This window comes from Sorex araneus, chromosome 2 (genome assembly GCF_027595985.1).
Source record: "Sorex araneus isolate mSorAra2 chromosome 2, mSorAra2.pri, whole genome shotgun sequence".
Taxonomy (NCBI): Eukaryota; Metazoa; Chordata; class Mammalia; order Eulipotyphla; family Soricidae; genus Sorex; species Sorex araneus.
Window position 1 is genome coordinate 158692563 of NC_073303.1, and position 17852 is coordinate 158710414.

The window sequence follows — 17852 nt, forward strand, 5'->3', positions numbered from 1 at the left end:
AATATTAGTGAATTGTGAGACAAACTTTTATAATTAAGTTATAAAAACTAAGAGAAAAATATCTGCATGTTAGCTTAAAAATACAGATACAATCACATACTTTATGTGATTAAAGCTATGTAATTTTTTTTTTTTTTTTTTGCTTTTTGGGTCACACCCAGCAATGCACAGGGGTTACTCCTGGCTCATGCACTCAGGAATCACCCCTGGCGGTGCGCAGGGGACCATATGGGATGCTGGGATTTGAACCCGGGTCGGCCACGTGCAAGGCAAATGCCCTACCCGCTGTGCTATCACTCCAGCCCCAAAGCTATGTAATTAAAAAAAAAAAACTAACTAAAAATAAATAAAGCTATGTGTTTAAAAATAAAAAACTGAAAGAGGTATCAAGAATTCTTTTTTTTTTCTTTTTGGGTCACACCTAGCAATGCAGAGGGGTTACTCCTGGCTCATACACTCAGGAATTATTCCTGGCGGTTCTCGGGGATCATATGGGATGCTGGGAATCAAACTCGGGTCCACCATGTGCAAGGCAAATGCCCTACCCGCTGTGCTATCACTTCAGCCCCAAGAGGTATCAAGAATTTAACTTAGTTCTAGAGCATATGCTTCACATTGATAAGGCCCTGGAATTAATCCCCAATTGTAAAAAAAGGGGGGAGAAGAGAAGATGGAAAAAATATACCAAAATGCTAATATTTATTGAGCTAGATGACAGAATTATGAATTCTACCCATATGTAGTCTTATAAATTAAATAATTATTTTAAAATTTATATCCATAATAAATTTTATATTTATAATATAAATAATAATTTAAACTGTGGTATATGGACTGCTTGCTAATATTCAGACTTAATGTAGTACTGACCTAAATAAACCCTTCAGAAAAAAAAAATAAAATTTTCTAATTCTTCTGAGATTTACAGTAAGACTAAAAATAAAATTTTCTAATTCTTCTGAGATTTATATTAAGACTCCAATCTCTGCATTTAGCAACTTTTTTTAAAAACTTCCACAGCAGTTAGTGTACAAAGAGAAATTAGAAGATGAACTGAAGTGCTGAGAATACTTTAAGAACCTATGATATCAAATCTTTAGACTTTTGTATCACTAAATCAAAAAACAGTCACTGAATGGGATGGCTGGAGCAATAGCACAGTGGCAGTGTTTGCCTTGCATGTGGCCGACCCAGGTTTGATTCCTCTGTCCCTCTTGGAGAGCCCAGCAAGCCACCAAGAGTATCTCGCTCACACAGCAGAGCCTGGCAAGCTACCCATGGCGTATTCTATATGCCAAAAACAGTAACAAGTCTCACAATGGTGAAGTTACTGGTGCCCACTTGAGCAAATCGATGAGCAATGGGATGACAGTGATAGTGACAATGAATGTGATGGCAAGAAATAATTTGCATAGAGAGAAGCATCACCCCAAAGCACTGAGGAAACAAGGTCTCCTCCTTGAACTTCTCTTTAGAATCCTTAGCCTTCTCCAATCAAGCCTTGGGAAAATACTCAAATGGGTATTCTTTTATCCGATGAAAAAGAAGCCTTTCTACAGAAATCCAAGTTGCAGTAAAATGGGCTATGGATGCTTCTCACATGCCTTAGTTCCATTCAGAATTCAAATTTCTTTAGTTCAAATCCGAACTCAAAAATCTATAGAATGGAGCTAATATAATTTATTTGGTTAGGAGCATGATCCGAATTAAATATTATGGCCAAAATTCCTGAAGTCATAGACAAGCAATTTTATTTTATTATTTTTATCTTTCCTTTTCCCTTAGTGTTTCTTAAAACAGAAAACTCCAGGGCTGGAGCAATAGCACAGCGGGTAGGGCGTTTGCCTTGCACGCGGCCGACCCAGGTTCAATTCCCAGCATCCCATATGGTCCCCTGAGCACCATCAGGGGTAATTCCTGAGTAATTCCTGGCAGAGCCAGGAGTGACCCCTGTGCATCGCCGAGTGTGACCCAAAAAGAAAAAAAAAAAAAAAACAGAAAACTCCAAGTCACTGGATATTTGTAATGAAGGTTGGTTCCACAATTACTGGAGAAATGGCCCCTAATTCTGCTTCTTCAATCAAATAGTTTAGGTAATCTTGAAAACGCTGAAGTTTAAAAAACATTGAAACCAAGCTATCTTAAGATATATTAACTTTGACTTGCTCCATTTCAGACACAGAAAAGAACCTAAAATCTGTGTTATTTTAATAAACTTGAAATTAATCTTCAAGACTAGGAAAGAAATATTTTAAATCCTTTGTTGTAGGTTTTTTTTTCTTTTCTTTTTGTCATTTTGTTTGCTTTTTTAGGCCACCACCAGTGGTGCTCAGAAGCTACGCCCACCTTGGTGCTCAGGGGTCACTCTCAGTGGTGCTCTCAGGACACCATGTGGTACTGGGAATGGAACCCAGAGTTTCACATATGCAAGGCAAGTGCTCTGCTACTGAACCTCTGAATAGTTTATATTTTAGAAGGGGGTTCTGGTTCAAACCTGGTTCTGCTCAGGGCTTACTCTGGTTCTATGCTCAAGTGCCACTCCTACCAGTGCTCAGGGGATCACACGTGGTGACAGGGATTGAACACAGGTTAGTCACATACAGGTGTTGTCTAACCTCCTGTACTACGAATTTTAAGTTAAAACCCTCTATTTGGAGCCAGAGCAAGAGTAGTGCGGGTATAGCACTTGCCCTGCACGCATCCAACCCAGATTCAATCCCTGGTACTCCACACAGTCACCCGAGCACCACCACAAGTGATCCCTCAGCAGGGAGCCAGGGGTAAGCCTTGAGCACTGCTGGGAGGGGCCCCAACCCCAAAAATAATCAAGTAAACTAAACCCTCTATCTTAAGTTTACAATTTATTTTACAACTCATTTCTCATGTTATGAGCACAGTCTTCATCTCCAAAGCTTCACAAATTTCAACATGTAACATTCATCATCATCATCATCATCATCATCATCATCATCATCATCATCATCATCATCATTCCGTTGATCGTCGAATTTCTCGAGCAGTCTCAATAACATCTCCATTCGTCCTAGCCCTGAGATTTTAGAAGCCTCTCTCTACTCGTCTTTCCCAATGATGCTGCATTGGAGGCTCTTTCAGGGTCAGGGGAATGAGACCCAGATTGTAACATTAGGGATAATGCCACCCAACATGTAACATTAGGGATAAAAAACTAGAATGTAGCTCGGTAAGAAAAGAGTACTTACCAAATGGTCCCCAATTAACTTAAACTCAGTTGAAACTGATGAATCAAGCAAAAAAGACAATCTGATTATTTTACGATACTTAAGTCAAAAGAGCAGGCTTTTACTTACCAAACATATATGTATCTTAGACCCAAATCAGTAAATGCCTATCATAGATTACAATGTTTAAGTTTAGTTTCTAATCAAATTCTAATTTCTAATTTCAGTATGCAACTCAAAATAACTAGAGAAAAAAAAAACACTTGAAATTAGTGGGAAATTTTCCACAATTTTTAATGATCAATAGCATTCTTCACATATAAATCAATCCTAAAAACGCTCAAAATTCAGAACACAAAAATTAACTTCCGATTTTATATTTCCCAAAAGTGGTTCATTTTCAACAGGGCCATCTCCAGGAGTCGGTGCTGGGAGAGGGGGTCCAGGGGCTACTCCCAGCCGCGCCCAGCCAGGCAGTGCAGGTCTAACTGTTCAGTGCTTGAGATTGCAGCGCCAAGAGATGCTGAATCGACCACAGGACCTCTCACGTGCCAGCCATATGCTCTGCCATTGAGCTATCTTCCAACTCCCCCAAAATAGTTGTTTTAGAGTAAGAATTCATTTTGTATTTTAAATTTCCCAATGCAAGTATGAATTCAAGGCATTGCTTTTATACACACTGCTTTCATACTTCCCTCTGGTTTGTTTCCTAGATGAAAGCCGGATATTTTAATATTCTTCCTAGAAGATGTTTACTAAGGAGATTGATTTTTGTTTCAAGTAATTCAGAAAAAAAGTGAGTCATCAAGACAGATTCCTGAGACAGTCTTCAGTGTTTCAGGAGCCAGGGACTGTAAGTCTGGTTAGCACATCATAGTGAAGGTGAACTAATTATCCTATTCATGCAGATGCCTCAACTTCCTTTAGCAGATCGCCTACAAACATTCCATTGCTAACAAAACTTGCCTCTTTGTTGAGGTCCTATCATTTCCCACACAATCATAGCCCAATATCTCCCTCCTTAGGAGTAGTTCAAACATATTCCTTAGCATCTTTGGTTTTAAGGGCAAGTGTGTAGATGCTATTAATAATAGTAATAATTATTCTCCCACGACTAAGATTGGGGGAAAATTTTTATTAGTAGACATAAATATAACCTGCATTTTCTAAGTGCCTCAGCATGTTATTACAGAAAATTCAGCACTTTTTAATACTTTTGTGTACCCATCTATCTCTGCATGAAACCTCATCTACTTGGTGCCATGTAGATAAGATGGGGGGTCACAAGATGTGACTCCTCCAGTCCCATCCGGAGCAGCCTAGTTATTCAAGGGACACACAAAGGACAGGAACATATCCAGCTGGTTCTTCACAATAATTTCATCTGGATGTAGCTTGTGTGGTAGGTAATGGGCTAGGGTCATCTCCCAGGCATCGACAAGATACACTCCAACCCCTGAGAACATCTTCCGAAGGATCGTGTCCAGCTGCAAGTTGTACCAGTCGCTGTTGAAAAGGCTCACCTCAGGCCCCAGCTCTTGGGCGTTGGCTGTCCGTATGACAACCACAGTCTTAGGACTTCGATCTAAAAGTTGGACCACTGCCCGTCGGATGTTCCTGAGACGGCGGATGTACACTTCCCAGGGGAAGGTGCTGAAATGAGACCATACAGCTATGGCAACCACTGTGTTCTTCCCTCCCACGATGCCATTCAGTTCATTTGCCACATAGTGCAGCTCACTGCTAAAAACGGTTGTGAAGCGGATGGGCGGTCCATGGCAGCGGTATTTGAGCAGGATATTATGCTTCTGGTCCACCGCAAGGAAGGGACCCACGTTCTTGGGGCTACCCAAATTAAACTCCACTAAATCTGAAACAGGGAAAACTCAAATTCATAAATGTGTTTAAACCAAGCACAGGTATTTTGGTTATTAGTTACTTCATGATTTCAAAGAATGACTTGTTCAGCCTTTTTTTAGTTTTGGTTTCTCAGTTTTGGTGCTGAGGAGCTATTTCTATTTCTGGGCTCAGGGGACCATGCAGTGCCTAAGATCAAATCAAGAGCTTCCACAAGCAAAGCATGCACTTCTAGTCCTTGGAGCCAGCCCCAAAGAATGGTTTTGAAAATAAAGCCTAGGGGCTAGGAATGTGGCTCTGTGAATGAGCCTTTCAGACACGAGTTTCTGGGCTTGACTCCTGGCACCACTAAAAAAAAAAAACCAAGTACAACAACAAGGTACGATACAAAATAAAAGGCTTATCTGTCCCAGTACCAGCTGGAGTGATAGCACAGCTGATAGCACAGTGGGTAGGGCATTTGCCTTGCACACAGCCGACCCAGGTTTGATTCCTCTGCCCCTCTTGGAGAGCCTGGCAAGCTACCGAGAGTATCCTGCCTGCAGGGCAGAGCCTGGCAAGCTCCCCATGGCATATTCAATATGCCAAAACAGTAACAACAAGTAACAACAAGTCTCACATTACTGGTGCCCACTCGAGCAAATCCATGAGCAATGGGATGACAGTGACAGTGACAGATCTATCCCAGTATACTTTGGTCCCTTATGAACCAATGTATCTTTATTTTAACATTATTTAAGTCACTGAGTAGGTATGGCTTTATAAGTAATAACATAAGTGATACTCTATACCTATGGCTAGACCTTAAAAGCAAAGTAGCCTGTTAACTAGTAAGCCGAAAAATCTATTTACACTGATCATTGATACCTACTTCTAATCATACTGATTAGTTAAATCTTAAAATCCACTTGGCATTTAAACTTTATTGTTGTTACAGATTAATTATTTCTTCCAAGCTGGGAATCAACCTCTGTTTTTATGTTTTTTGGGGAAAAGTTTCTCAAACAGAGAGTGAAGGCCTTTGAGATGGTTCCCAGGGATCCTTGATGGAGTGTGACTCTTCCCAGCAGTGCCGCTGACCCCTGGACACCCTGCAGTGCTCAAAAGACCAGGCGATAGCTGAAATCTAGCTCAGAAATCTCTGAAAGCCAGCCAAGTGCTCCGGTCCCTGAAGCCATCTCCCTGGCCTGCTACTGTGCACAAATTTTGTTTTATTCACATATATTAAAAAATCAAAGCATTTCTTTGCAATAAGCAAAATAGGGGATTCACCTTATTCCTGGGGGGGGGCTTTTTGGGGTCACATTCAGCAATGCTCAGAGGTTACACGTGACTCCGAGTAAGGAATAATTCCTGGAGGTGCTCGGGGACCATATGGGATGCCTGGGATTGAACCCAGGTGACTACGTGCAAGGTAAATGCTCTCCCCACTGTCCTCTGGCTCCAGCCCCTCCTTTTGACTATCAATTTCACCTTATAAATAGGTAGCTTAAGGAAACTCTATCTCGATCATAAGCATAACAAATAAAGCAGTACAAGTTGGATTTTCCTCCAGCCCTTTCATCTGAGCTCCTTTAAGACTTCTGAAAGTCCCAAGGACCTATGGTTTTCTTCCTTTTTACTCCCCCAAAGTCTGTGTCCATATGGTTCATCACACAAAAACATAGGAAATAAGGTCTGTCTTTCTCTCCTTGATACCCCTATAATGCTTTACAGAGGATAGACAAGTTTTGGTAACACAATCAATTCTGAGATGAACACATCAGAGCCCTGTTCTCAGGGAATTTACAGTCAATATGAAAAAATGACATCAAATTAAACTTGTCCTGTTTTCTTTTTAGTCCTTATAGTAAAAGTTACACTTTTTCTTACTCTGTGCAGTCCAAATAAATCATGAATAAATGGATTTCTTAAATTTTTTATGTTACATGATTCCATATAGAGTCATGACTCAAAGCTTAGAAAGCTAGGTTCTAAGGGGACTGGGCACTAGTGGAGAGATGTAAACAAAATGCAAACATGAAAGCTCATAAGTTTGTTACTGTAACTCATGGTGATTCACTAATAAAAAAATTAATAAATTTTTTTTAAAAAGCTAGGTTCTACACTTCTGTATGTAATTCATTACAGTTAAATATTTGACCCTACTTAAATTGACTGTAAGCTTAAGCTACCACTCTCTTTTAGATCAAGCATCATAAGGTCCAAGGCGATAATACAGTGGGTGGGGCTTTTGCAGACCACCACTGGGAGTAATCTTGAGTGCAGAGCCAGAACTAACCCCTGAGAATTGCTGGGTATGGCCAAACACCCAGATAAATAAAAATAAAGGCAAAATTCACAGTCACTGTCACTGTCATCCCGTCGCTCATCAATTTGCTCGAGCAGGCACCAGTAACGTCTCTCATTGAAAGACTTATTATTACTGTTTTGGGCATATCCAATATGCACAGGTAGCTTGTCAGGCTCTGCCGTGCGGGCTCCATACTCTCGGTAGCTTGCCGGGCTCTCCGAGAGGGACTGAGGAATCGAACACGGGTCCGCCGCGTGAAAGGCGAACGCCCAACCACTGTGCTATTGCTCCAGCCCAAAGGCAAAATTAAATAAGGAAAAAAAAAATCAAGCATCATCAAGGGCCAGAGAGATGGCACAGGAATTAAGGCACTGCCTTGCAGGCAGCCAAACTAGCTTCTGTCCCTGAATTCAGTTGCCTGAGCACCTCCAGGAGTGACCTCTGAGCACAGAGCCAGCTGCAGCCCCTGAACAGCCAGGTGTGGCCCCAAAACCTAAGAAATTTAAAATCTAAAATAAACAAGAGTTGGGGCCGGAGCGATAATACAGTGTGTAGGGCATTTGCCTTGCACACGGTCAACTCAGGTTCAATCCCCAGCATCCCATATGGTCCCCCAAGCACCGCCGGGAGTAGTCCCTGAGTGCAGAGCCAGGAGTAACCCCTGAGCATTGCTGGGTGTGGCTCCAAAAAAAGCATAAAATGAACAAAAGTTTATCTGGTGAGAGAGCTGTCTGCAATGGGTAGGGTGAAAAATAATCAAAACACTAGATGAGATCACTGCTATCAAAGAAAATATCAACCTAAGTCATTAGCACCTTAGAATCTAGCAACTGGGGTTGGAGTGCTAGTACAGCCAGTAGAACATCTGTCTTGCATGCGGTTGACCTGGGTTTGATTCATGACAACACATATAGTTCCCCAAGCCCCACCAGAAGTGATTCCTGAGCACAGAGCCAGGAGTAAGCCCTCAGCACTGCCAGGTGTGACCCCAAAATAGTAACAACAAAGAATCAAGCAACTGCTAGGACTTTAACTCAGCAGAAGGTCTTGGTTTCAACCTTAGTAGCTCAAATAAAGAAAAACCAAGCAACTATTAACTCCTGGAGGAGGGTCCAGAGAGACAGTGCAAAGGTGAAGGGACGTGTCAGTCCCTAGCACTGAACCGCCAGTCTGGTTGGACAAAAATCTTCAAGAGTTGACCCAGGGGCCCACTGAGCACCGCTTGGAAGTCGCAAAAACAAATACAGAAACAAATAAACTCCTGAAGGCCCTGCTTGGTAATAGCAAACAATGCCTGGCATGATGCCAAACAATTTATTTCCTTTATGTAGTTTTATGAACCAGAACTCAGCTAAGCCTAAGTTTATTTTCAATTCAATTTAAAAAAGCAGAAAACATAAAGTGGAGTTAATTTTTCCCTTGGGGGTGGGTCTTACCAATATTTCCTTTCCTTCTAAAAATTAAAATTTGAAACAAAGTTAAGGTAATAAAATAGAAAAAAAAAACATCGCAAACAATTTACATTAAACATAATCATCGAAAATAATCCCCGTGGTTCCCTAACTTGCAAACAGGGCCTTTACTTCTGCTCTACATTTAAATTAGGGGTGGTCCTCCAAAAGGTAGGACTTTATTCAGAGCCTGGACAGCATTCTCAAATTCAAGAAGCCAGGAAGGTATATGTCCTGTAACTCACCCAGACACCCTCAATGGAAGACAGCTCCATCTCAGTCACACCAGTGAAAGTTACAATGCATGCCACAGGGATGGCTTTGCAGCATGGGTGCACTAAAATGGACCATTCACCAGGTCCGATGCTTCCCTCTAGTTAACTTTATTATCAACTCTGGGCTGGTGCAAACAACAAAACGTGCACGTGCATTTTACAGCCAGAATATCAGAAATGAAAGACACTTCTGAGGCAATATGATGTAGCTTCCTCCTCTCACACATGGAGGAGTGACGTTCTAAGATTGTTAGTCACCAGTCAAGCAGTGTTATGAACTTCTCAAAGAAACCCAGTGTACCCATCACAGCCCACCACTGGCCAGAACTATCACATGTCCAGGTTCAAGAGACCTCTTCTACTACAGAGAAATAGCTGCTTCCTCACCAGATGTTTTTCTTCAGGCACCAAGTGAGTCTGCTAATTTCAAAGTCGATTTCACATATGTGAGCAACAGTCATTAGAAAAGCAAAGTACCAACCTGGAACAAATGCGGTAAGGTATTCAAACCACTGCCTGATTGTTGAGTCACCAAATAAATACACCACTTTTCTTTGTAAGCATTCTGTAATGTTGTCAGGATCGTTGAATTGGCGAATCTTAAATCTCCTGGGCCTCCACTGATCTTTGTAATAATACCCAGAAGGAAAAATTCCTGAGCCTTGAGATAGTTCTAGGTTGTTAGTTTCTGTAAAGAAAAGGGAAAAACAAGATACTCTGAAATTCTCCTGCAATAAACCATTCCTGAAAAATGTTACAAGAAATATAATTAGGTCCCTATTATTTTTTAGCCTGTCAGCACATGGGTTACACTTCCTGCCACTGAATCGCAAAGAAATCCCAGACTTTCCCCTTCTACAAAGGTTCTTCTTTGCACAAAAAAGAGAAGATCTGAAACCCGAGAGAGAACAAGAGGGGAAAAGAGGACTTTGGGAGTTTCCCCTAATTATGTGTATTTTTAATCAAAGCCAAAAACAAATGCAGGCAAAAGACATGTGTAAACATAAGCACTGTTCCAGAACAGGAGAACAGATTCTCTTCCAAATACTGCGAGGCAAGGAACAATCTAAATTCATATTTTACATATAAAGAATGATATTAGTCCATTATTATTTTTTTTTTGCATTTTGGGTCACACCTGATGATGCACAGGGGTTACAGGGTTACTCCTGGCCCTGCAGTCAGGAATTACTCCTGGCGTCGCTCGGGGGACCATATGGGATGCTGGGAATCAAACCCGGGTCTGCCACATGCAAGGCAAACGCCCTACCCGCTGTTATTGCTCCAGCCCCCAGTCCACTATTTCTCAGGGAAGTTTTAGCTTGTGGGTCCTACCATCAGATATTATTTAAAAAAAAAAAAAATACCACTTAATTCAGGTAACAAACCAATGACCAATGACATGCAGTCTTAAAAATTATTTCCCACAATACAGAAGGATCAGAAGGTCTTAAGTCTAACAAACAATATTAAAATGCATCAGCAATGTGATCTCACGGCCGTAGCCTAGTTACACATGATAACACAAGCACCTGGATACCTTTCGGAGGCAGAGTCAACAGTCTTTTGCCCTAACAACTCCCCTGGAAAAATGTGGAAACAATATGCTTTCCATGCTGCATAACAGACAGAGATGGCTACTCTGCCTTGGAAGTCTACCAGACATTTACCCGAGCAACTAGATGTATGCTCCCGTATGATGTTCCTGATAGCACAACAAGATAGGTCCTGCTCGGATCGCTGTCGGAGGGATCCTTCACAAAGATTTGATCAAGGTCCCAGAGTCAGTAAGTTGCAAAACTGGGACCTCATCCAGGTAGGTGAGGACGCTTACTCTTCACAGGCTCTTCACCTCGCTTCTACCTTGCTTTTGTCTCTCAAAGGCAGATATTTATCATGTCAGCCATTATCTTGTTTTTCCTCTTTTTTTCCTGCAGACACATTCTTATTCAGTTCTAACATTCATTCCAATCTGTAACCCTTTTGAAAAAAGGGGGTAGGCAAGAATAGGAGTATATAATACCAGGAAGTTGGCTCCATGGCTTGGAAGCTGGCCTCACATGCTGTGGGAAAGGCAGCCCAGATAGAGAAGGGTAAAGTAAAATGTGATTGGAGAGCCCTCGAGGGAAGGGAGATACGTGCTGAAAGTAGACTAGAGACTGAATGCGATGGCTACTCAATACCTCTATTGCAAACCACAACACCCAAAAGGAGAGAGAGAACAAAATGGAATACCCTGCCACAGAGGCGGGGTGGGGTGGGGGGATGGGATTGGGGAGTGGAAAAGATACTGGGTTCATTGGTGGTGGAGAATGGGCACTGGTGGGGGGATGGGCTCTCGAACACTGTATGAAGGAAACACAAGCACAAAAATGTGTAAATCTGTAACTGTACCCTCACGGTGACTCACTAATTAAAAAATAAAAATTAAAAAATTAAAAAGTCAAAAATAATAACAATAAATTAAAAGGGGTGGAGCACAAATTCTTTTTATATCAATTTCCAAAATTTTATGACCTTGATCATAATCCATAATTCTACAGCTTGACCTAATAAACCACTTCTGAAATTCAAGTGCTGTGAGGCCACAAACTTAAGTGGGCCCCCCCCATCCTGTAACTATTTTCAATTTACCTTCCTTGCAGTACTCACATTATTCAATATTATTTTGCTCAACTGCCCTTTTTTGTGGAGGGTGAGGATGGTTTGGTCCCCTCAGTGGTGTTTAGAGCTATCTCCTCACTTTGTGCTCTGGGTTCCTTCCTGGGAGGATGGTGAGAGTCCACCAAGGTCAGTCACATGTAAGTCAAATGCTTTAAGTCCTATTTCCCTTTATGTTAAAAATGCCCCACATTTAGGTAATAATGTATAACTGATGTTTTTTTCTTAAGTATCTGCTAATTCTTTTTAGGATCAGAGTCCAGATTGAAAAGCAAAAAAAAAAAAAAACCCATTTTTTAAAACCTTTATTAGGCAATGTGATTATCAAAACAGAATACTATTTTGATTTGGATACCAGGGCAGGATACTATTTATTTGGCTTATTAGAGAACAAATCCCCAACATGTTACAACACCTTGCCCAGAGGTCCCCCACTTTATCAGTTCATCAAGCTTGCACAGGCCAGAAAGTACTAAAGCAGGTACATAGGTCCTGAAAAGCACCTATGTAAAAGCACCGGAAATGGCTCATTGTCAGAACATAGTTCTCCCTGTGTGTTCAATTCCTGGAACCACCAAAAGTCAGAGAGCATTTACTGGAATGGGAATCCAAAATCGATTTTGAAGTTACATTTCTTTTTCCTATGGCTAATTCAGTAGATGCAGTTATTCTGTGTCAAATACATGTCATAAAGAAAACTGTATGTCACAGAGAAAACAATTACCATTTTCATTCAGATGTTAATTATATTTACTACCAGAGTGAAGTCAAGCAAAGCAAATCAATTATGAAACCTGACATTATATTTTTTTTAACACGCAACACTAGATAACAAAATTTATTTTTACATGTGAAATGTGTGTGCTTACATTGCCCTCTTATGGTAAGCTGGGACAAAAACCTTTGCTGACTATGTTAATATTCTAATATGGTTCTAAGTCATCCTAAATTCCTTTAAAAAGTCAGCATTTCAAGGCTGGGGGACAGCTTAGGGCACCGAGCACCTATTTTGCTTGCCAGCGCCTGGGTTCCCTCCTAAAGGCTGCATAAGTCACACCACATCAGGAGCCACTCCATCTCAACACACCAACAAAGAAAATTAAGTCAACATTGCTGAGAACTTACTGCATTTTCATGCAAGGTAACTGAGATATGAAGTTAGCTTATCAGTTAGCTTACACTGATACTATCACCCCTAATGTACTATATACTTAGAATAAATATAATGAAGGAACAAAACGAATTATCACTCAACTTTATTGATAAATAAGGTTAGGACTTTTCAAAAATCTTGGCTTCTCTGAAAGGCCCAAAGGGCAGCATGCTATGTCACTCATTAACCACAGGGAAGGTTATTTGGGGGCAAAACAGGACAAAATGAGAGGAAAAGAGCAAAGAAACTAATTCCCTTCAACAACCTAGGAAGAACTGGGCAAGAGGGATGTAGAGTGAGTTAGGGAGGGGATTATATATACTTGTGAATTTAAGTCCCCTACTTTAATGATAAAACCAAACACATGTGTGCTGTTTTAGGTATAGCAGTGGGCTAGACTATGAGTGTTTGGTTTTAACATACTTGCTTGTATTCTCTTATATACATTCTCCGTCCCTCTCGGAGAGCCAGCAAGCTACTGAGAGTATCACGCCCACACGGCAGAGCCTGGCAAGCTCCCCATAACATATTCAATATGCCAAATACAGTAACAGTAATGGGTCCCATTCCCCTGATCCTGAAAGAATATGGCACCGTTTGGGAGGACGAGTAAGAAGAGGCTGCTAAACTCTCAGGGCTGGGACGAATAGAGACGTTACTGGTGCCCGCTCGAGAAAACCGATGAACAACGGGATGACAGTGATAGTGATACTTTTATGATAAAGAATTTCAAGTAAAATTTAAAAAAATAAATAAAAGACAGGGCTGGAGCAATAGAATAATGGGTAGGGGAGCTGCTTGCATGCCACCGACCTGGGTTCGATCCTTGGCATCCCATTTGGCCCCCAAGCATCGTCAGGAGTAATTCCTGAGTTCAGAGCCAAGAGTAACCCCTGAGCACCACTGGGTGTGGCCCAAAAACAAACCAAGGGAAATAAAAATAAAAGAAAAAAAGAGATAAGTACCTGGTTCATAAGAAGAAAACAAAAGTGAAGTTCATGCCCAATTCAATCAGCTTAGTCAATGGCTGAATAAATGGAAGAAGAGGAGGAGGAAGAGGAGGAGGAGGAGGAAGGGGCCGGAGTGATAGGGGCCGGAATGATAGGAGGAGGAGGAGGAGGAGGAGGAGGAGGAGGAGGAGGAGGAGGAAGAGGAGGAGGAGGAGGAGGAGGAGGAGGAGGAGGAAGGGACCGGAGTGATAGCACAGCGGGTAGGGCGTTTGCCTTGCACATGGCCGACCTGAGTTCAACCCCCGGCATCCCATATGGTACCCCAAGCACCGCCAGGAGTAATTCTTGAATGCAGAGCCAGAAGTAACCCCTGAGCAACGCTGGGTGTGACCAAAACAGAAAAAAAAAAAAAAGATGAGGGAAAAGGAAACGGAAAAGGAAAAGGAGAAGGAGAAAAAGAAAAGACAAAACAAAAAAGGAATGGGAGTCAATTCCCTATTACTTAGATTAGCAAAAGAATGCTGGGACGCCATCTAGTGGGGGGGGACAAGGAATGATACATGATCCATGTCAACTGAGGCCAACTTGTCAAATGCTGGGAATATAACACAGTAACCAAAGGGACTTGAGTTTGAGTGTTACCTTGAATTTGTCCCTCACCCCCACGAAGAGAAACATTGTTTTCTTCACAATTTCATCCCTTACACATAAATCATTTAATAGATTTTGCTAAAATGCTGCATAGAAATACCTGTAGATACAGTGAATGTTGAAAACTAAATGGTGAGAGCTGAACAAAGCAAGTCGGTAACTTGCCAAAATGCATCAGGAGGAGGGGTGCAGAGAGCATTGTTTTACGAAGAGCACGCCCCATTACTGAGATAGATTTGAGAGTGGACTTCCTTGCCCCAAATTATATCAGTTAGTTTGATTTTGTAATGTAAGCTATGAGTCCTTTGATTTTTCCAAGTCAACTAAATAAAATATATTCAGTATCAAAGTATATTTCTCACAAGTAGAAAATAGTTGTCTTGAAATAGCTTTAAATAGGGGGCCAGAAAGATAGTACAGTGGGTCAGGGTGCTTGCCTTGCACACACGAGACCTGGGTTCAAGTTCCTTCACCCCGTAGGGACCCCCAAACTTCGACAGTGGTGATACCTGAGTGCAGAACCAGGAGTAGGCCCTGAAGGCAGCTTGGGTGTGCCCCCACCAAAAAAAAATAAGCAAAAAGGAAAGAAAAAAGTAAATAGCCATCATTAAGACCACATCTCTCCTTTTCAATTCTTTCCTTTTCTAGAAGGAAATGTCGGGTCTCATCTACAAAGGACCCATTTAATCTTCATTGTACAGCATGAAACAGTAATGGTCATCTGAATGCTGGACGCTTGAGAACGGATTAAACCCCACTACTGCAGACCAAGCAAACACACAGAGGCAAGAATATAAAGCAGGGAGAAGAGTAACAGAAAAAGGGTCAAGAACTTGATTAATATCTGACTCCTAACTATGGGACCTCAGCTATGATTTAGATTCTCATCTGAACTTTTTTGGGGGAGGTCATAGGGGGGTCTCCCAAGCAGTGTCCATGGACGGGGTCAGGGGGCATCCTGGCCATACTGAGCCACCCAATGCCCAATCCAGCAATGTCCTGCATCACCAGAACCACCGTGGCAGCACTCAGTGGAACACAGGTGCTGGGGCCCAAAGTCAGGGTCGTGCACAGGCAGTGTGGGCACCTGCTGACCTGCTATATTAAATGCCTTTATCTTCAGCAGGTGCTGAATTCAATGCCTCTATCTAGGAGCAGGTGTTAGAGGAGGTTATCAAAATGATGGGCACGGGCTGAGGAGAGAGTTCAAAGGCTTGGGACACACGCACTGCATGAGGGAGGCCAGGGTTCAGTCCCCAGCACTAAATGCTCTTACTGAGGCTGGCTGGTCTCCTGAGGACCACTAAGCATAACACCAAAGTAAAGGGAAAAAAGACAAAAAAAAACTGACAACTGAATAAATGAGTCTCTGAACCTTGATCATCAAAAGAGGTAAATCAGGAGCTGGAGTGATAGCACAGCGGGTAGGGCATTTGCCTTGCACGCGGCCGACCCGGGTTCGATTCCCAGCATCTCATGTGGTCCTCTGAGCACCGCCAGGGGTGATTCCTGAGTGCAGATCCAGGAGTAACCCCTGTGCATTGCCAGGTGTGACCCAAAAAGCAAAAAAAAAAAAAGAGGCAAATTACTAGTCTTTCCAGAAAGTTGTTGTAGGGCCGGAGTGACAGCACAGCGGGGAAGGCGCTTGCTTTGCATGCAGCCAACCCAAGTTCGATCACCGGCATCCCATGTGGTCCCCCAGGCACAAGCACCAGGAGTTATTCCTATGTGTAGAGCCAAGGAGTGACCCCTGAGCATCGTTAGGTGTGACCCAAAATGCAAAAACAAAACAAAACCAAAAAAAAAGGAATTGTTGTAAAGATTCACATACAGTATGAAACCACTTTTTAATAGTAAAGGGCTATTCTGAAAATATCCTATAGCTATAAAATAGTCTGTCTCTATAAAATACTCAGTCTGTCTCTCTCTGCCTCTCTCTGTGTCTGTCTGTCTGTCTGTCTGTCTCCCTTTTGGGGCACTACCATTTATGATACAGATACCGAGAGGCCAACCTTCAGCACACATCTCCCATTCACTGCGATCCCTTCAGCCATCACTGTCACAATGGTCCCTTCTCTCTCCCAACTGTCCAGCTCTGAGAATTCTCTTTCAGTGTGGAAGCCACACCGTGCCTGTTTGCCAACTCCAGGTTTGACTGGTCTCTAAACAGCAAATTTTATGAGTTTTCTATGTCTCTGTCATGAATAACCGCAAACTGGGTGGCCTAAAAACGAGAGACATCTGTGATTCCATAGGTATAGAGCTACACGACCTGAATCCAGCGCAGGGCGCAGCCGAGTGCTCCGCCCTGGGTCTCATTAGCTGAAACTGGGCTTATGAACGAGTCTGTCTGAGTGCTCTGGAGATGAACATGTCTCCACTCAGTCAAGACATAGGCCAGATTCCGTTCCCTCTGGTTGTAAGAAGCCTTTCCTTTCCTTGCCGACTGTCAACCAGAAAATATCCTTCAGTTCTTAGAGGCTGCCAACATGCTTGCACGTGAGTGACCTGCTCTTATCTTCAAAGTCACCAGAAAAGGACCTCCCTCACATGGAACCCTTCTCACACTTTCCATTTCTTCAGAAAGCGACTGGTCCCTATTAAGGACTTGTCTGATCAGGTCCAATCTACCCAGGAAAATCACCTTTTAGTTTTATTTTTTTTTTGAGTCAACTTTGTCATATCATTGAATCGTGGAAGTTTTATCCCATCAAATTTATCGGTCCCCTCTGCGCCTAAAGACTTTGATTCCAAAGATGTAGCACATTCGGGCATCCAGCGCAGCATCCGATAGCGATGCACTGGGACACCGAACTGGGCTACAACTCTGTGCTGCCGGGGGTGGATTTTTTTTCCTCCCCACCCTGTCTTCCTGCACGGAAAGCGGCGGGCTGGCGGCACCCATGTGGCAGGCGCCATCTTCTGTGACTCCAAACCCACAGGTATTCGGTTTTTACTTTTGGGGCTCCCAGGAACTCATGGGAAGGGGGCGTAACCGGCACGCCCTCGGCCCAGATAAATCCGGAGCCGCTGAGCGCGAATCGGACCCTCTGCGCCTAAAGACTTTGAATTCAGAGACTTCTTACAGCAATGCACTGGGACTGTGAGCTGGGCTATGTAATTTCTGGCAGAATTTTCCCTGGACTTTACACAGAAATCCAAACTTAACACAGACTTAACATTTATAATTGTCAGCAATGTGAAACGGTTCCATTTGAACAGGTCTGACTTGGGGGGGAAACTCCAAATAATAACAGTAAGTTTTTGTTGAAATATTGAAGGTTTTTAATGTAGCAGCCACCTCTGGACTGTGAACTAAGCAAAAGCCCCACGCTGGCCGACGCGGCGTGGGTGTACACCA

The 17852-nt window shown here is 42.5% G+C and overlaps 1 protein-coding gene across 8 annotated transcripts in view; it reads right to left on the reverse strand.

Annotated features, from left to right (window-relative positions):
* Window positions 1–3476: 3476 nt before the first annotated feature.
* Window positions 3477–17852, reverse strand: part of NXPE3 (neurexophilin and PC-esterase domain family member 3) — a 52370-nt gene continuing 37994 nt past the window's right edge. For all 8 annotated transcript variants that reach the window (XM_055125329.1, XM_055125325.1, XM_055125323.1 and 5 more), the window contains 2 exons: window positions 9558–9764; window positions 3477–5070 (listed from right to left, as the gene is read on the reverse strand). In XM_055125329.1, the coding sequence (XP_054981304.1) occupies window positions 4520–5070; window positions 9558–9764 (758 nt within the window). In that variant the 3' untranslated portion in view covers window positions 3477–4519. The remainder of the gene's footprint in view (window positions 5071–9557; window positions 9765–17852) is intronic.